The 25,457-nt window shown below is 37.7% G+C and overlaps 1 protein-coding gene across 1 annotated transcript; it reads left to right on the top strand.

The window, feature by feature from the left end:
• The first annotated feature begins 5,136 nt into the window (after nt 1-5,136).
• Nucleotides 5,137-20,390, top strand: DRAM1 (DNA damage regulated autophagy modulator 1). Its single transcript, XM_071422361.1, has 7 exons — nt 5,137-5,623; nt 11,961-12,028; nt 13,209-13,351; nt 15,092-15,269; nt 16,289-16,347; nt 17,632-17,724; nt 19,059-20,390. Exons 1-7 carry the CDS (start codon nt 5,493-5,495, stop codon nt 19,101-19,103), a joined length of 717 nt encoding a protein of 238 aa, XP_071278462.1. The 5' UTR covers nt 5,137-5,492; the 3' UTR covers nt 19,104-20,390.
• Nucleotides 20,391-25,457: the final 5,067 nt, after the last annotated feature.

Genomic DNA, 25,457 nt, shown 5'->3' with positions numbered 1-25,457 from the left:
TAAAGGTAGACAGACCAACACCCCTAAATTGAGCTGGCAAATCAATATTAACATATGGAAATAGAATCTGATTTCTCAGGAGTGAGTACTCGCCATTTCCAGGACATTTTTTCTCAACATCATTAGCCACTTCTGATGTTGAGAAAAAAAATATATTTTTGATAGCTTTTCCTAGGATTGATCAAATTCTCTCTGTTTAGAGTCTGATTTCATTAATCCCTTTGCATTCCAATTTGACTCAGGTCATGAATTTCATTACTTTCTCCTAATCCTCAGCAAGCAACTTACTGCCAGCTACTGTGTACCACTAAGAAAACTGCAAAGGTATTTCTTTCAGATGACAAGGCCACATAAAAAGCTCCCATTTCACTTTGAATGATTTACTTTTCACTAAAAATGTGCTTCTACAAAAATGTACTGCCAAAATTCTCAAAATGCCAGAGCCAAATTCTCCTACTAACTGCTTCAGCATGTTCACTACCTCATTTAGAGTGAAGGACAACAAAGCCACTGGAGAATGGTTCATCTGCAGCTAAAAAGCTTCTCTCTTGCTCTTTATAGCCCTTGTCAGTCTACAGCTCATGGATTCTGGAAGCAAAGATTTCTCCCAATAAACATTTTATTTGAAAAAAACATCACCCAAGAAGTAACTGAAAATACAGAGTGCAGTAGTAAAAAAATACATTTTGAGAGGTAATTTTCTCTATAAATTCTGGAATAAGTCTTTTCACACTTAATCACTATTCTAAGATATTAAAAAATCTGTCCTGTACCAAAGAAAGCTTCTATTAATTTTTGGTTTTGGGGGTTTTTTGGTTTTGTTTTTGGTTGTTTGGTTGAGTTTTTTGTTGTTGTTTTTTGGGGTTTTTTTGGTGTGTGTGTGAGTGCGCATAGTTTTTTATGGGGTATTTTTGTTTCCTTGCTTGTTTTTGGGTTTTGGGGTTTTTTTGGGTGGTTGGTTGGTTGTTTTTTGGTTTTGTTTGGTTTTGGGTTTGGGGTGTTGGTTTTGTTTTTGTTTTTTGAGTTTTTGGTTTGGGTTGGGTTTTTTTGAGAGATGAAATTACACAATTTCAACCCAGTAGTTTACCTCTCTTCATTCTTAAGGGATCTGTCAGTTTTTGACTTGTCCAATACTTTTGACAGCTGAGACATCTTTTACCTGAATTTTGGTTAGACATTTAGTTATAATCTAGCTATCTACAGGGAGGACCCAAAATAAATGGAGCAAAAGAAATGATCTCTTAAACAGTAACACATGAAAACTGCCTTATAACTAGATCCCATTACCTTTTAGAAATATTAACATCTTGCCATGAATGCCTCACAGCATAAGACTTCACAGAACTTGTGCATTGTTACTATTGCTACTCCAAACTTCCTGTCAGAAGTGAAAATAGTTTACACATGCTTTTATTACTGAGAGGAGGTTACAGATACTGGCACATGACCAAAGAGGAAGAGAAGAGATACCACAAACCAGCTTGAACTCTTCACACAGTAATCTGAAAAAGTTACAGGTAGTGTATTTGATTCTTCTGTATTTGATTCCTTCTGTATTTGATTCCTTCTGTAAATGTATTTCTGATGCAACCTGTGTTAATAAACCAGTTATTAACCAGTTGTTAATAAAAGAATTTAGGCATTACATTCACAGATTGACTGCTTTTTTTCTTAGTGATTGTGTGTAGCAACAGATCTCAAGAAGTAGCTGAACTACATCTTTCTTGCTCTCATTCCAAACTTTTACTGCTTATCATTTTCTTGTCTCACTTGTTCTTCCATCCTTCCATCTTCCAGCAGGTTCTTTACCAAATCAGGGAAGTAAATGCTACTGTAACTATTCTGTACAGGTTCAATGTAAAAACCATGCAGAGATATTAAAAAACAATATGTTTGGGGAAGGAGTTTCTTCTAACTGGGTCTTTCATGTTACAGGTAATTCTATTATCAACAAGTTTGGAAAATACACATCTTATAAAGAATATTCATATATAATAAATATAAAATCAGTGCAAACCATATTTTGAGTAAAGCAGAAGAAAGGAGGAGATACAAGTACCAGCAGCCTAGGCTGTTCTAGATTTCTTCCATTATTATTTTGACAGCTGGGACATCTTTTAGCTCATTCCTTACCTTCATATATTTTCAAATCACTGACATGGATGTGTTGTTATTTTCACACCTTGACATATTTATTTTTCTAATAATTCTAATTTGAAGTAGTTTGATCATTTTGATAAATCCCAGAATCATAGAATCATAGCAGGGTTTAGTTCAGAAAGGACCATAAAGATGTCCTAGTTTTAACCCCACTCCCATGGGCAGGGACACCTCCCATTAGACAAGATTGCTCAAAGCCCCATCCAGGCTGGCCTTTAACAGGGCATCCACAATTTCTCTGGCCAACCTGTCACAGTGTCTCCTCACTCTCAGAACAGAGAATTCTTTCCTAATATGTAATCTAAACCTACCCTATTTTATTGTTTAAAGCATTTCCCCTTGTGCTGTCACTACAGATCTTGGTAAAAAGTCTCTAGCTGTCATTCTTCTAAGCCCCATTTAAATAATGAGAAGATGCAATGTGTTGTCCTTGGAGCCTTCTCTCCTCCAGACTGAACAACCTCAGCTCTCTTGGCCTTTCTTCAACAAGGGAAGGTGCTCCATCCCTCTGATCATTTCTGTGGCCCTCCTCTGGACCCACTGTAACAGGCCCATGTCTTGTGCAAGAGACCTCAGAGCTGGATGCAATGTTCCAGCTGGGGTCTCACCAGAGCAGAGCAGAACAGAGCAGGGGGGCAGGATCACCTTCCTCAGCCTTCTGGTCATGTTTCCCATGCTTTCATACAGCCCAGGATAAAGCTGGTTTTCTGGACTGCAAGTGCACACTGACGACTCATATCTAATTTTTCATCCACAATAATCCCATGAAGCTATATTAAAATCCATTATTAGTCATTTTATGTTTCTATACTCCTAGGGTTTTAATAGAATTTATTGAAAACAAAATGAATTAAAATACATAGACTTTCTTTGAAATATCACACTAGTGTTCTCAAGTCCAGTAAATAAAACTACTCTCCCTAAGTTCATGAGTAACCTGTATTTGTTACTCTGTGCTTCTAATGATCTTTAAAGAACATGCTTCTGATATAAAATGATTAAAGATCACTGCTCAAATTTTACAATAAAATTATAAAGAAAATGAAACATCAAGTGAGCTGCAATAAATGTTTACATAGCAACGAGAGCCTTTGCTAGTGATCACCAAACAGTCAATTGCCACCTGCTTGAGCCAAATGTGTCCATTTCTTTCACTCCAAATAGTGTTCAGGCATTTCAAAAAGTCATGTGAATAATGTAAATACTCAACTCACACTTTAGAGTAATTTATTTACTACTTACAAAATAAAGGTAGTACAAGGAACTTGCAGAACTGTGGATGGAACATTTTTCCAACAATGTGACTTAAATGTTGATGCAGTAAAATAAAGTGAATTCCATCCTCTTTTTGCAAGGGACCAAACCAAAATACTAAATTACTGATATACTAAAAATTAAAATTCTACTGCTATAAATATAATTACCATCAATATGTTTCAGCCATTTATTTACCAAAGAGACTAGATTTCATTCCTGTATAGTATTTCTTTAATTTTCTGATACAAGATGAAAAAAAACCCAAGATACCTGATATTGAGGCATAATTACACAGAATTTTTTAAACCAGCATGTTAAGACAGCTCAAACATTATCTCCCTTCCAGGTTTTTTTGCATCTTTAACATAAAGAGAGAAAAACATGTTCTTCCAGTGAGAAATTTCTGTCACTCAAATTTACTAGAAGGTAGATTAGCTGTGGAAATATGAAGTATGAATTTGTGGCATGGTGTGAACTATTACACTCAATTTATATGTTCAGAATATGAGCAACTTGCTGCTGCCAAGAAGAAGGTCGTCGACTACCTCCAGTCTTAGTGGTAGAATAATTTTTAAATTATTTTTCTGTACTTGCATTAAGGTATACTGTCCTTTTATGTAATTTCTATCTCTGTTCCTCATGCCTTCAAAGGCATGGCAAGTACTCACCTTGTGTGCATCCAGCACAGGGAATGTGCACTGGAGGCAAAACCCTCGATACATTCCCAGGGACAGAGGCAGAGCATGCACACACATGTCTTTGTAGCAGAATTGTGACCTCGAGTTTAGGTGCTGGTTTGGAGGGCTGGTAACTACAAACAATCAAAGGAAACAGAAACACCCTTGGCAGGCTGTCCATGGCATCAGGCTAAACAAAAGTGAAAATGCTGAGCATGGCATGATTTTGAATTAAACTATGGTTTCCCTCTAAGCATGTGGAAAAGTGAATTTCAGGGGAAAATTCAGAGATCAAGGCTACATTATATGTTTGAAATTAAAGTCCAAGGAGGGTGAGGTGTGTGCAGGACTCTGGAGTGGGACTTGCACAGTTTCTGATCTGGTTTCTGTGCCGGTGTGAAAAATGCCAATCACTTGCTTTTAAAATTTAAAAGTTTAATAGTAATAAAATGGTTATAAAAATAGTAATACAATTAGAGTAATAAAAATTTGGACAAATTGAATTAGGACAATATGAGACAATAGAGACAAAGAGTTACAGACGTCCAGATACTTTTTTCTGGGCAGCACGAGCCCCAAAAAGGACCCCCGTTAACAAAGGATTAACCTTTAAAAACAATAGCCTGTTGCATATTCATACACTTCATATGTGATGCATGAATTCTATTCAAACACAGGATTCTGTCTGGTCAGTGTCAACTTCTTCTTCTTCTTAACAGTGCCTTCGAGGTGGGAAGAAGTTAATTTCTTTTGATAAGAGGGCAATAAATTCTTTTTCTCTGAAAGATTTTGGTGTCCTGTGGCTGCTATCTGGTGCGAGCGCCTCATTCCTTTCTTAAAAAAAAATCCCACCTATATAGTTCTTATTTTGAGTGCAAAAGCTGCCTTTTAACTACAAGACTACATTTATCATATTATCAAAATGTTCATACAGCGCTACTAATCAATACATCAAAACACATATAGTAAATATCTGCGTAGAGCCATATAATATGCACTTTTCACACTGGCGAGGTGCAAAGAGCCCAATGGACGCATTTTTAGCCCTTTCACAGAAAGCTGTGAGGGCACAAGCCGCCGGTGAGCGGTGCGGGCAGCATCTCACCGCCCGCCTCCCTGCCCCGACGGGGCGTGTGCGGCCGGGGAGCCGGCAGCGACCGGGACGCGGGGCAAGTTCTGCAGCCAGAGCCTCTCGAAGCTCGCCAGCCGCGACAGGCGAAGGGGCCCACGGCTGTCCCTGGCCGCCGGGGGCGGGGAGCGCAGCGGAGAAGCGAAAGTGAAGGGAAGGCAGCGCCTTTGCCGGCGGGGCATCCCCGGGGCGGCGGGGCGGGCGGGCGGGCAGGCAGTCGCCGCTGCCCGGCCGTCAGTGCGGCCCCGCTGCCCCTGCCCCGGGCGGCGATGCTGTGCTGCATGCCCGGCGTGGCTTTCGTGCCCGCTCTGCTCGTCTGCTGGTCCTCGGCCGCCTTCATCATCTCCTATGTGATGGCCGTGCTGGCGGGGCACGTCGAGCCCTTCGTGCCCTACATCAGGTGAGGCGGGGGAGCGGCCGAGGTGCGGGGTTTGTGTGTGTGTGCCACCGTGGGAGGTGTCCTGAGGGGCTTCCCGGAGGGAATGTGGGGTCCCCTGGGGCCTCCCTGTGACACAGGGACACGCTGGGCACTCCTGGCACCCATCACACCTCTAGCACCTCTGGGAGCCATAGGACACAGACATTGGAGACACGGTGGAAAGGACATGAAAGTTTTCTGCTGCAGCCAACGCGGGCCTGATGGTAGAAAAAGTTTACAATTACGTGGTGGAAGTGTAATTTTGTTTGTATAACTCCAGAACTAGGCCAAAGTGCACCAGACGATGACTGGACTCAAAGCCCTGTGATGGCTTTTGCAGTAAACACATCCCCACAAACATGCATTTTTTATATTTCATTATAGGACCAATGGGTTTTAAAGAGTTCCCAAGAGATGCCTGGCATCCCTTTTCTATAACCTTTTTCGTTTAAGTGCAATTCTGTGTAAATCATTCCTTATGCATGGCTGATGTTAACATTTAAATCTACACTATGAAAATGTTAGTATTTATCTCTCAATAGATTGAAGGTTAGGCAGAAATCCAAGAGTGTCTCTGATTCTCTTGGAAGATCTAAACAAGGTTATAAAATATATCTTTCTTAGCCAGAAGATCTAAACAAGGTTGTAAAATATATCTTTCAAGATGTATGTAGACCTAATTCCTTAAAGGACTTTTTGAACATGCACAATTTCAGAAGACTGCTAACCTGATTGGCACATAGAAGAAAATTTGACTGAAAATTAGGGTTAGTCATCATAGGCAAGAGCAAATGACACCACAACCCACAAGATAGCTGAGCTACATTCAAATTGAGCCAGAGAAAGTTGGGCTTCATGTTTATATTAACAAAACTTTTTAAGACTCTCTGCACAAATCTGGAAAGCTCTTGGAAAGCCTTGTTCTTGTACTTGAACAAATATCCTACTGCTCATCCTTGATTACACACAAAGCTTTACTAACACAAAAGTGCTTGTGATCAGTGCAATTTATCCAGTATTAATTAACAAAAATTAATCATTTGATATAATTGTACATGGTTTGTGTTCAGAAATATTTTGAGATCCTGTAGTAAGAAACTTAACAAATTATTTTTCTTAGAATAGAATAAAATAGAATAAAATATGTGAGAGAGTGGGATGTGGTTTTTTATATATAGTTTTGTTTGCAGTTAAGTTTTTAATGGCCAAAGTATCTTAATTGTGTCATTCTTTCTAAAAGGGATGGACCAAACCTTTAAGCCACAGCTGTACAACTCTAGTGAATGTATCACAGCTGCCACAGTTATATCAACTTCATGGAATAGCTCCCATTAAACATTGTTCTTATCCTTTAGCTATGGAATCACCAGAAAAGTCCATATGCCCTAAGAAACCAAAACAAAACAAAGACATAAGAGGCTGCACCAGTGATTCCCACTCACATCTCAGTCCCTCTGCATTTACTAGTAAAGCTTTTTAAAGGTCTTGTTTATGTTACATCCTTTTAACACCACATTTGGCCTAAGAATATATGTTGACTATTGGTGAAGCACCTGCAACAATTCTAAAGGCATGGGGTCTAAGCATAAGAACTTCATAGAAGATGCATTTGGGAATAATACAAGGTTTTCTTCCAAGTACTCGGGACAATAATCATACCATATTCATATTCTTAATTTGCAGGTCATTGCTTAAGCCTAAGAATATGAATCATGTGATTGAGAATGTGATTTAGTAAAACTAAGAATGTTAAAAAAAGAGGAAGAATGTTGCAACCTTTCAGTTGTGCAATATCTTAAAATGAAGTATAAAAATTAAACTGAGCTCGTGTGGGGAAATTCCAACTACACAAAGGAGAAGAATACTGACATACTTGAGTTCAACATTTCTGTAATTCTTACACTCATTCCCCAAGTACTCTGTGTATGCCTTGAAGTAACATTAATTTCATTTGCTTACAATGTAGCAGCTGTTAGAGCAAGAGACGACACCTAAATTTGTCTTTGAGGCTGTGTTAATGTCCCATCAAGTAAACCATATAAATACAACTCTTGGTAGATAAAATGAATATGATTTTGTGTTTTCTAGCAGCTGATTCCTAAAAGATGATGAGTCCTGTTACTCACACTGCTCAAAATCAATTTGGATGTGCTGGGATGGCTGTTTGCTTGTTTGAATTCTCAGTGAAAGAGTAAAGGGAATTTTCCTGAAAGTATTTGCTACCAGTAGGTACCTCTGGAGAAATCAGAAATCCTGTAGGTGGAATAGAATCTTCCTATTTAAAAAATCTGGGACTCCAGTTTGAAGAGAAATAGTTTATGATGGCTCTGAAGAAAATTCAATTACGATGAGTCTTTTGGGCCTAAAATACTTATTCCTTGTCTCCTCCACCTTCTTGTCTTTCCACTCTTCAGATGACTGTTCATTTTCAAAATTCTTCTGCATGAGATGGAGACACAAATGCTGTCATTTTCATACAGAGTTCCTCATCTTTTCCATGGAGTTTGAGCTCACCTATGCACCAGCTCAAATAAGTGAGCACATTTTTGTTTCAGATATGCCATTTCCTTTTTTCTTTTTTGCAAAAAGGAGGAGACTGTCATGAATACTTCTTTTGCTAATCTTTTTTTTTTGTTTTTCAAAGCAGCAGACTTAAAGAAAAATTAATATGAATCCAAGTATTCATTTAGCTTTTTTAATGCAAAATATAGTATTAAGAAGATTGTGTCCTTAAAAGCCCAGTGCAGTACTTTTAAATAGATTGTGATATAATATTCCTGGTATGAATTTTCTTTACAACATAATCTAAGATTGTTGAGTTTAAAAATCCCCAACAGCAAAAATCACCTATAAACCTTTATCTTGAGAAAATACTTTGTTATAAAATGGAGTTCAGTGCAATTTCAGGTTATTTGGTTTGCTCCTACAATGTGTTCCAAGAACTTCAGATGGCTTTCTATGTGTGTGCCAATTCCATTCTCTGCTCACCTAAAGCCCTTCAAAAGCTTTGAAGTGATTACAGTCCTGTACTTACCACAGAGTGGTTTCTGATTTGAAAAAGTCCTTGAAGATTGTCACAAGTGGCCCACATTTTAAATGTACTCCTTTGTCGTGTTAATGAAAACACTCCAGAAACAAAAGGAAAAGATGAAGTTCAAGGTTAAAAAATGGGCTAAATGAAACACAAATTAAGATTTTTTTCAGGTGTGTCAAACAAACAAACAAACAAAAAGACTTCATTAACTGTTTTCATCAATTTCAGTGTTAAAAAGAAACAAGATTAATACAGACTACCAGCTGGAGCAAGTCTTCAGAAAGCATTACAACAAGAAAATTCAGGTGAATAGGGATTCCCAATGCCTGACAAGTTGTAAAAACTTGTCCAAAATCTTGGTCCAAACTTTTGAATTTGGAACCAATCTAGTAAAAAAAAATATATGAATTTTCTCTATTTTTTTTCCATCAGCTTTTCATAGAAAAATGAAAGCTGAAAAATCCTAAGCTTCTTCTTGTTGCTGATAAATCATCTTAGCAACAAATCCTTCTATAACATAGAAAGGGTTGGAGAGCAAATATGAATTTCTAAAATCAAGTCATTTGAGATGGTCATACTCTTCTGTCCTGAACTTCACAAAATTGTCAAAATTCTTGACAGTGATTGCTAAAGTAGAGAGTGTTTTCTCTTTTGTGTGTGGAGAGCATTCATGCTGAGGTCATTTTGGCTGTACTCAGTGGTAGCTTCAGAATCCTAGCACTGAAACCTAATCCAGCCTCACTGCTGGAATGAAGAGTATTCATCTTATTAAGTGACAGAAAAAAATATCTCTAGCTAGTACCTACTTGTCCCATTATACACAGAATCACAGAATCAACAGAGGTTGGAAAAGACCTCTGAGGTTTCTGATTCCAACCTGTGACTGAACTCCACCATGTCAACCAGACCATGGCACTAAGTCCAGGCTTTCCCTTAGCATTTCCAGGGATGGTGACTCCACCACCTCTCTGGGCAGTCCATCCAATGTCTAACCATCCTTTCTGTGGGGAAATTTTTCCTAACATCCAATTTAAATCTCCCCTGGCACAACATGAGGCCATTTCCTCTTGTCCTATTGCTTGTTACCCAAGAGGCCAACCCCACTGTGGCTACAGACACATGGCTACAGCCTCCTACAGGAGTTACCTTATCACTCTCTACAACCAACTACAGGTGGTTGTAGAGAGTGATAAGGCAACTCCTGACCCTCCTCTTCTCCAGGCTAAACACCCCCATCTTCCTCCACTGCTCCTTATCAGACTTGTGTTCCAGAGCCTTCCCCAGCTCTGCTGCCCTTCTCTGGACACACTCCAGCCCCTCAATATCTTCCTTGCAGTGAGGGACCCAAACTCACAGCAGCGCTTGAGCTGTGGCCTCACCAGAGCCAAGAACAGGGGACCATCATTGCCCTGCTCCTGCTGGCCACACTGTGGCTGACACAAGCCAGGATGCCACTGTCCTTCTTGGCCACCTGGGCACACCCTGGCTCATTGTCAGCTGCTGCCAACCAGCCCTCCCAGGTTCTTTTCTGCTGGACATCTCTCCAGCCACTCCTCCCCAGCCTGCAGCACTGCCTGGGGTTGTTGTGGCCAAATTGTAGGACCCAGACCTTGGTCTTGCTGAACTTCCTTCTGTCGTAGACATCTTTTTGTGAAAATCCTTTCTTAGGATTTTTTTCCCCTTCTGAGAAGCTGAAGCCTCAGAAACAAAATGTAAACAATGGTTATCTGCTGCTGTGGAATGCATCAGGTGGATTTTTGATTGGCCCATCTTGGATGTTTATAATTAATGGCCAATCAAGGCCGAGCAATCTCGGACAGAGTCCGAGAGAGCTGCCTTTTGTTACATTCCTTTCTATTCTTAGTTTAGCTAGCCTTCTGAGACTAAACCTTTCCTTCTATTCTTTAGTATAGTTATAATGTAACATATATATCATAAAATAATAAATCAAGCCTTCTGAACATGGAGTCAACATTCTCATCTCTTGCCTCATCCTGGAAACCCCTGTGAACACCGTCACATCCTTCCACTCATCTTGTCCCATCAATCCAGCCTGTCCAGAGCCCTCTGCAGAGCCTTCTTCCCTCCAGCAGATTGACACTCCCACTCCAGAAGAAAGGTTTGTTCTCAGAATCTTCACTCAGTGTCCACTAAGCTTTGGCATTAGCTAAAACCTTCATGTGTTCACACATCTGATAGCAGAGTTTTTGGGTGCCTCTGTTCAAACACACTATCCTGCCTCTTGGTACTGCCTAGTAACTGGAAACTTAGCTCACACTCAAATTATGTAAGGACTGAAGAATTAGCTGTTTTCCATTGGCTTGACCAACACAACTTGATCAAATAGATATCAACTGGTTGTATGTTAAACAAGAGAAAAATGGACATCAGAGAAGAAAAGATAGTAAAAAAAGGTGGCAAGATCATAGTATTGTTCTTTCAACAGTGCACTCACGTTCCACAGAAGAGTTCTGCTTGAGGGGATTTGAGCTCACATACTCCCAGGAATATGTTCATTCTGTGAGGAAAGGACATTCTCTGGGGTGGGTGTTTGCACTTATGTAGGGAAAAGAGGGGAAAGGGCTCTATGGTGAAGGTGTTCCATTTTCTACAAAACAAATCTTTTGTGTACGTTATGTCTTTCATATATATGCAGGTGCATGTGGATATGTATATAAATTCTGTAGGTATTCTCACACTCATGCTCCCTCTCTCTGTCCCTGTGAACTTCTAATTATTCCCTGTAAGTGTGAAGTGTTTCATCAGAAGAGACTTACAACACCTTGGAGATAGAGTACTCTTCAGCTGTATCTACATTAGTAAATTTAACAGTTCCTAGGAACATTCCTGGGCATGGAATACAATTTCTCTCACAGAGTTAAGTCCTTTTAAAGAAATTAAACCAAATTCTCTCACATCTTAAGAGAGTGACTGCCATTAGATATATTTTGTTCTATCACAGTGTTAATTCAACAGATAAAAAAAAACATTAATTCTGAAATGTCATTTATGTAATCATGTCATTCATGAGCAAAGTACAGGTCTGTCACATCTTTGCATATTGCATACAGCAAAGAAGAAGTACAGTTCAACCACTATGCTCTTACATTACGCTTTCTTTTTGAAAAGAAGGATTCTCTACTACAAATGGTGCAGCAGAGGATGAATTGCCTTACACACACAGCAGCAGTTCACACGAGTTCTACTTCTCATGGGATTTCAATTGTCTCATTTATGTTTCACAGGTCTCAATTAACTTTTAATTTGTCTCTCTTTCTACTTTAGTGACACTGGAACTAAACCTCCTGAGAGTGGTGTCTTTGGTTTTATGATTAATATTTCAGCACTTCTAGGTATGTATAAGGTATTTGGGTTGGCCAGAATGAAGAAATGAGAATTAGTGAAAAATGCCTGCTTTAATTACAGAAATGTATTCAGTATTCTGCAGAGAAACTTCTCCACAGTCAAATGGCAGTATCAGGTAGATGTAAGTAATACCTGGAGAGTTGGGTCCTTAGGAGCAGTTAGTGCAGGCTCAGAGGCACTTGTGTCTCTTCAGAGCACCTCATCAGTGCAATGGAGTCACACACTGGAAATAAAAGTGGAGCAAAGGTGGCACAATTACTCTGCAAAACTCCGATGCAGGGAAACTTTGGGTTCTAAGCTGCTGCAGTAAAGGGAAGAACAGTGTTGAAGCAACACCTGGTTTTCTCCACAATGTGCCTACTTCTCTACAAAATAACTGATGTGAATCAGGAAGTTTGGCATTTTCTGTTATCTTCTAGAGGATGGAGGATCAAGGGCTGTGTATCTCTGTACGATGGCCTTAAGGCAAAGTAAACATATTTTACCTTTTATGAGAGCCTTGTTCAGTCACAATCTTGGAGTGTTTCATGTAACCTCATAGTGCCTGGGCAAAGTTACCTGATTTATTTTTCCAACTGCACATAGGCTGAAACTGTGTTCTGTGGTGTGGAACTGGGGAATTCAGCCTACAGCTTATTATATCCTGAAGAACCACGATTTCCTAATTCAGTACAGGTGTTTGCCAGGAGTGAACTGCATATTAGGGCCAGGCATGCAGTGACTCTACAAAAAGGAATTCATTCTTCAGACCATCCATCAGGAGGAGATGTAGTTCTGGGACAAGACTGCATCTCAGAGCAGAATAAGGCCTCCCACTTGCAGTTTATGGTTCTTATCTCCCTGTAGCATCTGCTTCTAATGTGGAATGGCAATGCCTCTGTGCCCAAAACACCCAGGAGAATGGGATTTAAATTAGTGTTTTTCTTGAACTGATGTGCATTTAGTTCTAGATAGCAATAATGTGTAATTTTGAGACAATGCTGAAGTCCCATCTGAAAGTTCATCTGAATTAACTTCTTCATTCCAGCAGAGTTAAAGATAGTATTATTTGTTGTATTATGTTTATAATTTTTTGTTCAGCATGTGATGTGTTACAGGAAAAGTTTGTTAAAATGTAATCAGTATGTGATCATTGAACAAAACTTTTTTTTGTTTTGCTTTTTTCAGCTTCAATTACAATGTACATCAGATATTTATTAATAGAGAAGCAAAATGAATCATCACACTTTGTTAGGTCTTCATGCAATATGTTTACATTATGTGTGGGATTGATGGGCTGCACTGGAATGGGCATAGTTGCAACTTTTCAGGTATGACCATAAATTTCATAACAAAAATGAAAATAAGATTGTTTTACCATTAAAAATTTCAACTAGATAATAGTGATTAATATTATCCCCATGTAGACCCTTGGAAAATGGAGTAAGAATGTCTGTCTTGCTCTTGCCTTTTTTCAGTAGCTTTTCAGGAACAGACTTGTTTCCTCCCTGTACAAGAGAATTTTTGCTTGTGCAGTTATGCCACTAAGGAGTTTTCTGTGTGCTTGTCTTGTAACAGGTCTGTACTATATGGATTTTTTTGCTGTAAATTTTTTTTCTGTGAAAACTTGAATGTAAAAAACTTTGCTATTCCAAGTTTAGTTTGCTTATAATTAGGTAGGGAAGAATAAGTCAGACTAACAAAAGCATCTGCATTTTTGGCTGAATGATGGCATACTCACTAGCAGAATTTTCTACAAAATAAATTAATCTTATCTGGCAGGTTAGAAAATTGGGCACAATATCAGCCTGTTAAACTTTGGAGTCTGTAGGAAATGGCATAACAACATGTTTTATCTTTTGATACAGACATGTAGAACTACTGCTTACTTTGACAGAAGTAACTATCACATTACAAACCAAAGTTCCCCCACTCAATGTCTGAAAAAAAATTCAATAGGGAGAAAAAATACCTAAACAAATTATTCATTTCACCTTTTCCAGTGAGGAAGTATATAATAAGGTAGATTCTGACACAAATATTATGACAATTGCACTGAAAACTTCAGCCTAGAATCAAGTTAAATTTAATTGGCAGGTGGCTTGAGATATTGCCTTAAAATATGTGGAAACAGCTGCATTATTTCTTTTAAAGTATGGTCTACATGATGACATACACAGAAATTGAAAATAAAGATTGTTGGGCCTTCAACAGCCAGTGCAGTTTTACATGTAATGGAAATGGTATTTTCAGACAAAAATCCCATCTGCCTTAGGATGATATCTTGCCCTTTTTAGCTTTGCATCCAGGCAGTGTGTGTGGATTGCAAACACCACAGGTACTGTAGTCTATTATAATAATATTTAACTTTAAAATGTCCCTGTTCTTATTGATAAGATTTATATGTGGCACAAAACAAATGTTGGATGATGCCTGACTGAAATAGAAACCAAACTCAGCTTCAATAGGGAGAAGACAAATCAGGAATGCAAAATAATTTGTGAGAGTCAGGGATGCAGAAACTTTGATCCTGATGTTTCCAAAGGGATTCCTTGACAGTTATAACACTGGTTCTTATCTAATCTCTTGTTGTGTCTCATTGCCAGTCCATAAACTCCTTCCTCACTTAAGTTCCGTTTCCTCTGCTTTGATCCTGCTTTCCATGTTAAGTGCAATTTTTAGAAAGGGTTCTGAGCATAAAAAGGATCTAATCTGGCGAATAAGCATCTGATCTAGCAGATTTCAAGCATCCTTAATTGCCCAAGAAGCTGGAAATGGTGGCTTGCAAGCCTTCAATCTTTTCACTGATATGTACAACTAGTGAACTAGTACATTCTGATTCCTATTTGCCAATAGAACAACTGAAACATGAACAGGATGTGAGATTTGCTCAAGGTCAGGTGATGTTTCAAGTCAGGAGACCAAAGCAAAGCTGGAATTAGAAATTTTTCCCTAGTAGTCAGTCTAGCTCCTCTAATCAGTATGCCATGTAGAAAATTTACATTCATGTGCACTACCTGCCAGTTTCTTCAGGTCATAGCAGCTAACCATTGTGCTGATTCCCTTTCCAGGAGCTGGCTGTTCCCAGTGTCCATGACATAGGAGCTCTGGTGGCCTTTGGCTCGGGTGTTGTGTACATCACACTTCAGTCTATAATCTCCTACAAGTCCTGCCCACGATGGAACACTTACCTTGTGTGCCACATAAGGATGGCCATATCTGTCATATCATGCATTGCTTTCATTCCCAGTATCCTTTATGGTGCATCCCATGGTTTTTCCTTTATGTGTTCATGGTTTTCCTTTTAAGTTAAATCATTGCTGATAAAAAAATAAAAACAAGGACACACTCTTTATTTAAGGCTCTCTAATGTGAATAATACAGCATGCTGAGACCATCAATAGCATAAAGATGAGTTTTGGGAGCTTCTAAAAAGCTTTATCTCTTATTTCAGTGGTGTATTTAAAACCAATGTCCCAGTGTTTTTCACAGAATCATACACTAGTGAAGCTAGAGCAGCTTTCCTACTTCCTTCACTCAAAGGGAGGAAGGTCTGAGAAAGGGAGCCACTGCTTCTACAATGAACCACAGAGAATCTAAAAACAAGGGTGGCATACAGGCCTAAGCAGATGATTCTGATCATGCTGCTTGGTTCTTCACCTCAATGGTCACCTCTCTTAAAGCCACACTGCACAACTTCCTGGCTCTTCCCTTGGCATGCTATAATTACTCATCTCACTGATTTTATTTGCCCTGGGTGATCTGTCAGTGTTGAAAAGTGACTGCAGCAGCTCATCACATGAGCCAGCCAGCCACAGCCTGCTTTTGGTTCCAGCAGCTGTGAAAGGACTTTGGAAGAGGGACTCAGTCCCAAGAGGAAGTTGTACAAACAGATCAAGACACTTATTGTGCATCTGTGGAAACCAACATGGTTCCACTTCCAGCAGTGCAGGACTCTGCTTCCATGGTTCTTGATCACAAATGTCACCTAAGTTTGGAGTGTCTCCCTTACTGTCTATACACTGAAAGAACCTACAGGAACCTTCATTTGTGCAGAAATGTGTTTTGACTGCTGTTACCACTTGCCTTGTAATAAGGTGTTTCATTTACTTGTATTCTTAACACCTTTATTTGATATTCTGGCTATTCAGGGTCTTCTGTGCTACAGAAGGGGAAGATGGTCTGGGTTTTGGTTTTTTTTTTGTAAGCAGACATTTTCATTTTCACTCACTGATATTGCATAGTTTCCTTTACACTGTTTTTCCCAGTGATTGTGTTTGCTTCAAAAATTTCCATGACAAAAATTGATTGGACTCCAGGTGAAAAGGTAAAATCGTACTAGGTGGCCAACTTACCTTGTGTGATATTATTTGGGGAATCTGTTATATTTATCTTAAAGCACTACAAACATGTCAGAGACTTCAAATAGCACATTATCATGAACAGATCTGTGCAATGATGCTTTCCAGTCACTTCTTCATTAGGGAGATGTCTGCGGTGTGGGTAAGAAAATTTGTCATGGGTGATCAATCTTGATAGAGTTAGACTTTCATTTTGACCAAGAACTTGAGAGTTTCCCATAGAAAAAACTACCAAAAAAGGTCTGGTAATTAGTTCTACTTCATTTTATAGTCAATATTCTTGAAAATTAACTTTTCACATGAAAGAAAAAGTGGACCAATTTAATTCTGTAGGTTTTGAGATTTTTTTCTCAGCTTTTTTATTATTCTTTATTAAATAATCTTTGATACTGTCATAAATATTTGGACTCTGAGCTAAAATAACCTAAAGTTAATTTTAGGTATTTGAATTCATTTCAGTGTTTTCAGAATGGCAACTATGAAAACTAATTTTGCTTCTTGGGCAAATTTTGCTAAAAGGAGGCATTAAAAAAAAAAAAGGTTAAATAATGCAGAGAGTATATCCTGCTTGAAGAGCTTAATAATATCACAATTAGCAAATGTACCACAACCAAACAGTGGCAAGGCAGCTGTGAGATAAATCTTTGCAAATTTGACAGTCTTAGTAATATCTTCTGGGGTTTTGTGGGTTTTTATGTGATGCAAAGATGAAAAAATGGTTTTACTGAAACAGATGGCATATTTGGTGATGGCATGTTAAGAAAGACTTTACATTCTGTTTGTGTCATGTGCCATAGGTTTTCAATGAGAGTCTTAAAAACAAAAGTCTTGTCAGGAGCTGTCATTAAGGGTGGCCCTCTATTTCAAAACATGGTAAGGGTTTGCTCAGAATTACTGAGCTCAGTGGCTCTGAGTGAAAGCTTGGAGCATGGGCACATCAGTAATCTTAACATAACCACTGAATGTTTTCAGGTTTATATTACATACAACCTTTGTTTTTATACCATGCTAATTGTAGTTTTCTTTTACTGCCTTTGATGGCACTGCATGGTACTTAGTGTGACACATGCACCTTGATAAATTTACTCATCATTCTGGAAAAACAAAATGTGAATTGACTTTTATACAACAGGGATGACGAGTCATAAATCTTACTTGTTGAATTAACAGAAGGAAATGTCTATATCATTTCACCCTTGTTTTATTTAGCTGTTTAATCTGACAATTTGTTTTATATTTCATTCCATCAGGATTATACTTACCATTTTATGAGTGCAATCTGTGAATGGACAGTGGCCTTTGGTTTCGTCTGCTTCTTTTTAACATTCATTAGAGATTTTCAGGTTGGTATCTACATATTTTAGCAGTGACTAAGTGCTATGAATTATATAACAATGCAATAGAAAATTACCATTCTTTACCTAGATAGATGCATCAAAGCTATACAGAAACAAATGTTACCAAGCACAGAAATTATTTCTGTCTACATAAGGAATATTCTCCCCCTTGATTATTAAACATAAAATTCAGTTCAATAGTTCAATGTGTTTGATCTTGAAAAGTAATGTATCAATTATTTACCATTCTTTTTGTAGAAAGAGGCCCTCTAAAGGTGACATAATAACAAAATAAACGATGCAACTGAAACTTAATTTTTTTCTGCCTGAGGGATTTTATATAATAATCCAAATCATTTCAATCATTGATGTTTTACACATTTTGCTATATGTTTCCTCACAGTCCAAAGAATATGAAATAATTTTTGGAAAAGTATTGACAGAAAAGCCTCCTGGTTTGATAGCTGGATTCAGAGTTAACATGTATTTTGCTAACCAATAGCAAACATTTCCATGTCTATTTAGTTTTGACTTAGTACTGAATAGACCATAGCTATAGGGCTTTTCCTTAATTAAAAACAAAAATTTAAAAATAATAAAATAAAATAAGCTAGGCTCACCAGAAATAACCACTTCTTTCAGAAAAAAAAAAAATTGTTCCAAATTACACAACACATGATCTTAAAGGTATATAATTGCCTTCTAAAACGGATAGAATTACTGAGGAGCCATTCCAAAATGTCTGTATCATTTAATGCATGATTTCTGGGGGGAGGTATTTATTGCCAGTCCATCACTCTCTGATACCCACGTATATGATGGCATCTCTTTCATCAAAGGTCAGACTCTTCCCTTGGAGACTGAGATTTGCAGGACAATGCAGTAATTCTCAGAATATTTATCAACAATCCTTAGTTGATAAATCTGCTTAAGACACATAAAAACTTCTACTAAATATAAATATTATGAAAATAAGAGAAAGGGATGAAATTAAACAAAATGATTGTGGCCGTATTAAATTACAGATTATGAAGTAGCATGAATCCAATGTTACTGTTTGACAATGACAGAAAGATTTTTTAGATTCTACTGTCTTTTTGTCATAACCAGTGCTCAGAGAAAACCAAATTATTAATTCAGTAAAAAAACTTCTGCCACACTCAAAGAAAAATAAGATTTTTTTTCTAATTTTCTCCCAGTATTTATTTCACTTTAACACTTTTGTCTTTTGTTTTGTTTCATCTCCTTGTACTTTATATCACAGAACTGTAAAATTAAATTATCTTATCTTCCTTTATTTTTCTTTATTTTAAGCTGATCTTCCTTTATTTTTCTTTTAGAGATTTTCTTTAAGGATATCAACAGAAATATATGAAGAATCCTGATAGTGAAAGAACAATATTTTATATCTATGAATATTCTAGGTTTCTTTTTACTGATAGAAAAAGTGGCAGAGGCACAAGGATTGATGAGGTTGTATTAAGAGCCCATGCCATTAACTCTGCACCAGCAACCACTAAAAGATTTTAAAAAGCTGGAGCAAGGTTCCTCCTGATTTTTTGCAATATTTTGTAATTTTTATATGGTTTGGTATATTAAAAATACTGTAATAAAAGCAATATCTAGAAGCACCATAAAATCACTCAAGGACTTGATCTCCCCAGCTCTTCCATTTTGGACATATCTGTACTTTTTAATTTGCTTTAGTGTGATCAATAGCATTAATTTTAAACTAGAAAAAGTACATTTTGCAAAGAGAGAAGTGTAAAGGCAACGGAAATCACTAGGACTGAATTCCCACTCTGTTAAGTTGCAAGGGCTGGAGAAGATAGTGAGAGCAAGAGTGGGCATCTTTGTTTGAAGAAATTTGAAGTTAGTAGATGGCAACACTATGCTACATATTTCTGATACTGGGCACTGCAATGCAAATGCAAATCCTAAGAGAAATTTAAACTATATTGCCTGAAAATATATTTCTGAAAAATATTTTCTAATCATCACTGCAATACATGTTGTAAAAATCCACCCCTTTTTTCCTTTTGTGCACTGATGGCCACAGGAAACAAAAGATGGAAGTGAGAATAGAGAGTAAATTTACATTTAAGCATGATGTAATAAAGAGAATTCTTACTGCAATTTCGTTAATATAAAGCAGAATTTTCCAGCCTGTGTTTTATTCCACAATGGAGTGAAGAAGATCTCAAAAAAAGTCTTGGGAATGAATGGAAAATAAGAAGAGGCAGTAGTTTTCAGGTACTTAGAAATAAATGTAGTAGTATTATATACATAAAACTAAATTAAAAAACAAACCTGGAGAGCATCTGGAATGAAGATATTTGCTGCTATAGACTTCCTTCTGCAATGAGAGACTTGGAAAGGAACTAACTGAGAAGTCAGATGTTACAAGTATCTGCAGGCAAAAGGTTCTTTCTTTTCTTTCAGATTCACCACCTCCATTCTGTGCATTAACCCCTTGGTTGTGAATTATGTTCTCTGAAAATTACATTTTCCACACTATATCACAGTTTATGCAGAAATATTGATGATTTTCAGTTGCTAATATCCACTAACTAATGTGTGTTTGGAGAGTGATGTCTTAAGATTAGTCATCTGTTAATATTTCTTTTAATGTGCATTTTAAACTGTATTAAATTCAGCTGTTTCACAACTTACAGAGTTGATGTTTTGTTTATAAGTTCTTCCAGATAAAGGAAGGACCTTATGTCTTGCTGATTGGGTATCCTGTAAGGGACACACATTTCTTCAAGTGAAGATCATAAAGGAAATGTGTATCAACCACAAAAAGTAACATTATGTTATTTTCAAGGCTCTGTTGAGAAAAGACCATATTTCCTAGTGCATTATGTATTAATTCTTTCATTGCTTTTTATTCTTAGCTTTCATAAAGTAAAGTGTAAGAAGCAAGAAGTTGTTATTTTAAGTGATAGCCAACCTTTACAGTGCTTACAGTATCCTAAAGGGAAGAAAAAAAAATTCAGAGAAAGTGGCTGAATGAAGATCACCTTAGTCCCCGAAGTCAAGAGGTAAATTCAAGTACTGAATTAAATCCTTCCCATTTTCCTGAGCTTTTATTGTGATACATTTTAATATTAGTTATATTCATGACCAAAAGAATGCTCTGATAGTGCACCTTTTATTAAATCTATTAGGCCTAAGACCTCAACTTGCATTGACATGCAGACAGAGGCAATAAGTTATTATTTTTTATTTGTGCAGTGAACAACTGTTGAAAACACTTTGATTATTCTCTGGTTCCAAGCAGATTTTCAGTCAACAGCTTAACTATTTTTTTTCAGCTGAAATGTGAGTTGACAAGTTGCAAGCAATTGCCAAAATAATATTCTAGCAAGGTATAATTTAGCTGTGGCTGACTCTTGTTAAATACTGCACTTTTACAGACAAGTGATCTCTAGAGGTTAGCACAGATAATGTCACAGCACACTTCTGTGGCTTTGCTATGGGTCCTTTTTTCTATATTTTCATATTTCTTAGCAACAAGAAATAGCTTTTTTTTTTGTTGGAAGCTATGCTAGAAATATTTTCATCACCTACTCTACATGATATTCTCTATTTGTCAGCCCATCAGGAGTGATTGAGAAATTCCTTTTGCATAAACTCCAGTAAATCACATGATACCTGCTGTTATTTTTAGTGGTTATGCTAAATCATTCTACTGCTTCCAGAAGTGCAAAAGCTGATTTTTCTAGGTCGTGCAGCTTGATCTGCAGATGAAATACCACTGTTGTGGTCTCTGTCACAGTTCCAGATCGTGTAAGGATGAAACTCTACCAACCTAAAATATCTAAAACCCCTCTTTGTCTTAGGACAGTGTTACTCGCTCTGCTTTGCCTTCTAATGTGCACAAAGCTAGTGATGACCTTATCACTGGCTTTTCTCATAAGGCAAACTAAAATTTAATTTCTGGCCTGCTCAGTTTGCATACTGCCTTACCTGTGACAGCAACATCTGTTTGACACTAGTATGATAATCTTGATGGCAAGGCATTCATTTCTTGCTCTTAATAGTGGTAGCAAAACTTGCAAGCAGATTAGAGGGATTAAGGCAACACGTCAGTGAATTTTGGACATTCCATCCTGAATTTTGTAAAGAGGTTCAAGACCCTGGTATTTTAAACTCCTCTGTAAATACAGTCTTGGTCTCAATATTGACCACATTTTCACAAGCCTTCTGGCTTTAGAGCATCTGTTTGAAGACTGCAGAGGGTGTCAGGTTGGTTCCCAATGGTTTACAATGTCCACTGGAAGTATTGTCTCTGGAAGAGGCTGGAAGAGCTGCTCTCCTCCAAGAAACAGTGAAAGGCAGCATGGTGCATGTATTTTAAGAAGGGATAATGTTTGTTTCCTTGGAAGATGAGTTAATGTCCATTTATTTGGGAGAAATATGGGCAAGTAGCAATTGGCTTTAATGAATAAATTCTCTGTAGCTTTGACTAAACACTGTCAGAGCTGGGTCTGTCTTTCACTGCATTTGTGTGAGTGCCAGTGCCCATACAGTCACACCTGTAGACACAAGCAGTACTGGCATGATGAGACCTGGCAGTGGTTGCAATACACAGAAATAAACATACATGCTGTATTTAATAAACAATCAGAGTGATTTAATGAGCTTTGGCTATATCTTGGATTGGTAATATAATTCAGAAAGAGTGTTCCTCCCATCTTAAGGAGGAAATAGGCAAGTCCTACATGTGGTATCTGTATTTTTCCCCGTACACAATAGATGGCACTAGCAGCCCACATGATTTGGGTTTATTTCCCACGTTCAGGCAAGCAAGTGCAGTTGTTTTGTAGGTAGCTTCAGCTGATTTTAATAGTTGCCTGGAGGCCCAGTTAAATGAGTTTTGTATTGTGCCTTTGTGGAAAACAAGTCAGATCTAAGTTTCTTTGCCATCCCTTCCTGCCTTTATCTAAGTAAATATGTTTTGCTACTGCCATGTGTAGTCTCATAGCGACTTCAATTTCAAATTAATTTGTCTAAGTCAAAGGAGCCACTTGCTGCAGTTATCACCAGCACACTGACATCCAGCTCTCATTACTGCACCACTTCTCCTGGGAAGCTTTTCCTACCCTACCACAAAGAAGGTACATTTCACTCAGTTGCTTCAGTAGGATTCTGTCAGTTTGCAGTGGGGCTTTAGAAAACAATATAGACCTTGTTTTCATGAGACAACAATATAGAAAGAACAAGATTTTAGTATTTCAAAATTGCAGCCAGTCTGCACCTGGAAAAAGTGACACGCCTGGTTGTAAAAAGAATTCAAAGGTTGCTGTTGTATATATTTCAAAATGCACTTTGTATGTAAAATGTCTTTTGTTCAGTTATTTCCTTGCCTAGCAAAACAGTTAGCATTGTCTGCTATGAAGTGTAGCAATAATGCAGGCTTTTGAACATTATCTTAGCTGCAATGATACAAGGTTAGCATTCACAGTCCTAAACAAACTATGCTGAGCAGCATGGATGTTTCTCTAGAAACTCCCACCAAATATTGTATGGATTTTAAAAAAATACATAGAAAGCACTCTGACAAAGTATTAATGATTCATTATTATATGTTATGCATTATTATATATTCATTATTCATTATAGACATCTTTAACATGGTAGAATTTTCTCACTCCACGAGCACTCTCCCAACACACACTCATAAAACTCATTATGGGTACATTTCAAAGAAGATTTCTCTGATGAGCATCTAGACTTCCATCATGAGACCTGCAGGAACATTCTCTGTAGCTCTGCTTCTATTAGATATTAAAAGCTGATGGATCTCCATGCAAAGAGTTGTCTTTTCTTCCTCTCACACTGCATCAGGTGGCTGAAACATATTAGATGGTTTACAGGGAGGTTTTTTTTCTGGTTTGAATAATTCAAGAGGATTTTTTGATAATAAGATAATTTGTGGGATTTTTCCCTTTAAAAAATTATAAATAGAACTTTGTGCTCATTTGAAATCTCAATGGGATTACACATAAAATCTTGTCTATGACTTAGAAAGGATTTTGACACAGGTCTTGCTCTTCAGGCAAAAATGTAATGTTCAGAAATTCCAACAGATGAAATATCCCTCTTTTCTTATTTATTAGCCTTTTAGATCTATTTAGCCTTTGACAATACAAATTCAAAAGGAGATGAGAACCTTCACTTGAAGGAAAAATGATCTTGACTTTAACCAACTAAAATCAAATTACAAGATTTCTACTGACTTTAAATGTTAGTATTTCTTCCTCTGCTGAGCAAGTGCATATGTTGTTCACAGAGCCTGGGGATGTTTCCTGGATAGATTCTGGTGTCAGCAGAATGATCTCAGGGATGAATTTGGGAAACAAATTATCTCCCTGTAAGCAGTTTGGAGGAGACATCAAGCTCTAAGACTCTGCTTGTTCTGCCTCTGCTCCTTAAACCCAGCTTGTTTTTTTACTGAAGAAGCACAAATTGAGAGTTGAAAGTGAAGTATTTAGACCTGAGTTCTCAGAACCAATATCACAAGTACAAGAGGATATAGTTCTGATTAAGCCTCTAATGACATTTAATTTGAAATTCAGTGCAACTGTGTGAAGATGGCACTGTGACAAGATCTGAGACATCCCCAGCTAGCTGTAAGAGTCTTAGAAGCAACTGAAGAAGCAGGATCCAAGCTTCAGCAAGCACTTGTTTTCTCAGGATTGTGGAAGCTTTCCATTGGCTTGGCTTCCTCTGGGTTTTGGGGGCATGGAGATGGCGCCATTTCTTATTTCTCCCTTTGTCCTCTGTCCTTCTGTGTTACCTAATACCCAATTCACACAAATTGTGTTGGCAAACAGCTCTCCCAGTATGTTAGTATTAGGATGTGGTTTCTGTGATTCTGTTCCAGAAATCATCTTTCTTCATGACAGTCAACAAATTAGCCTTACTTTCCTCCATTTTGTGGTCTCAATCTGATGTCTGGGGAATTTGAACGTATGCAGGTAGTAAGTCATGGGTGCTCTCTGACCTGACTGCTGACCAAAATCAACTCTCAACTGAGATCCTGCCTACAGTTGGCGTGGCTGGTTAGCTTAAAAGTGTTTAAACCAAATATTTGGGGTAATTATAGTATTATAGCAGATTTTAAAGGGTGATTGCCAGTGCTGTCAAAGGGTGAAGCTGACATTTTTTCAGTACCCCTCCTTGCCAAACAGCTTTAAAATTTGAAGGCTATTATTGTATTAGCATAGTTCTTTAGTCTTGAACTGAATTTAAAACATGCTTACTGTTTAGGGTAGGCAATACAAAATCCTGATCGCTACTTTCCTGGAATTTCAACCAAAAGGAATGGTACAGCATTATATAATCATGTTTTTTAAAAATCAACTTGCAGTTTTACATGGCATCTTGTGTCTGCTCGTGGCAGCCAGCACTGAGCGTTGCCATTGAAAACAGAGAGTCATGGCAGTATATTCACTCCAAAAATACCTTCTGGTTGCAAAAATATTTAACAATGTTAAGACTAAAGAGGAGTGAGAGGAAACTAAAGAAAGACAGGATTGGAAACTGTTCATTGCACTGTCAGATAAAAATTCACCGTGGAAAAATGCACAAACAGAAAAACAAAAAACAATTTCTGGAGTGAAAATGCAATCCAGCAGACGACTGAGTCTTCTTGAGTAGGGTTGAAGGATAAAAGGGGGTCGACCTTCAAACCACCCAGTTAAATTCAAGACTGGGGACAGATAAGTCTC

Source organism: Agelaius tricolor, unplaced genomic scaffold (assembly GCF_023055355.1).
Source record: "Agelaius tricolor isolate 1412-34295 unplaced genomic scaffold, bAgeTri1.0.p SCAF_3, whole genome shotgun sequence".
Classification (NCBI taxonomy): Eukaryota; Metazoa; Chordata; class Aves; order Passeriformes; family Icteridae; genus Agelaius; species Agelaius tricolor.
The sequence above is the reverse complement of the archived record's forward strand: the minus strand, read 5'-3'. Positions and strand labels throughout refer to the sequence as shown.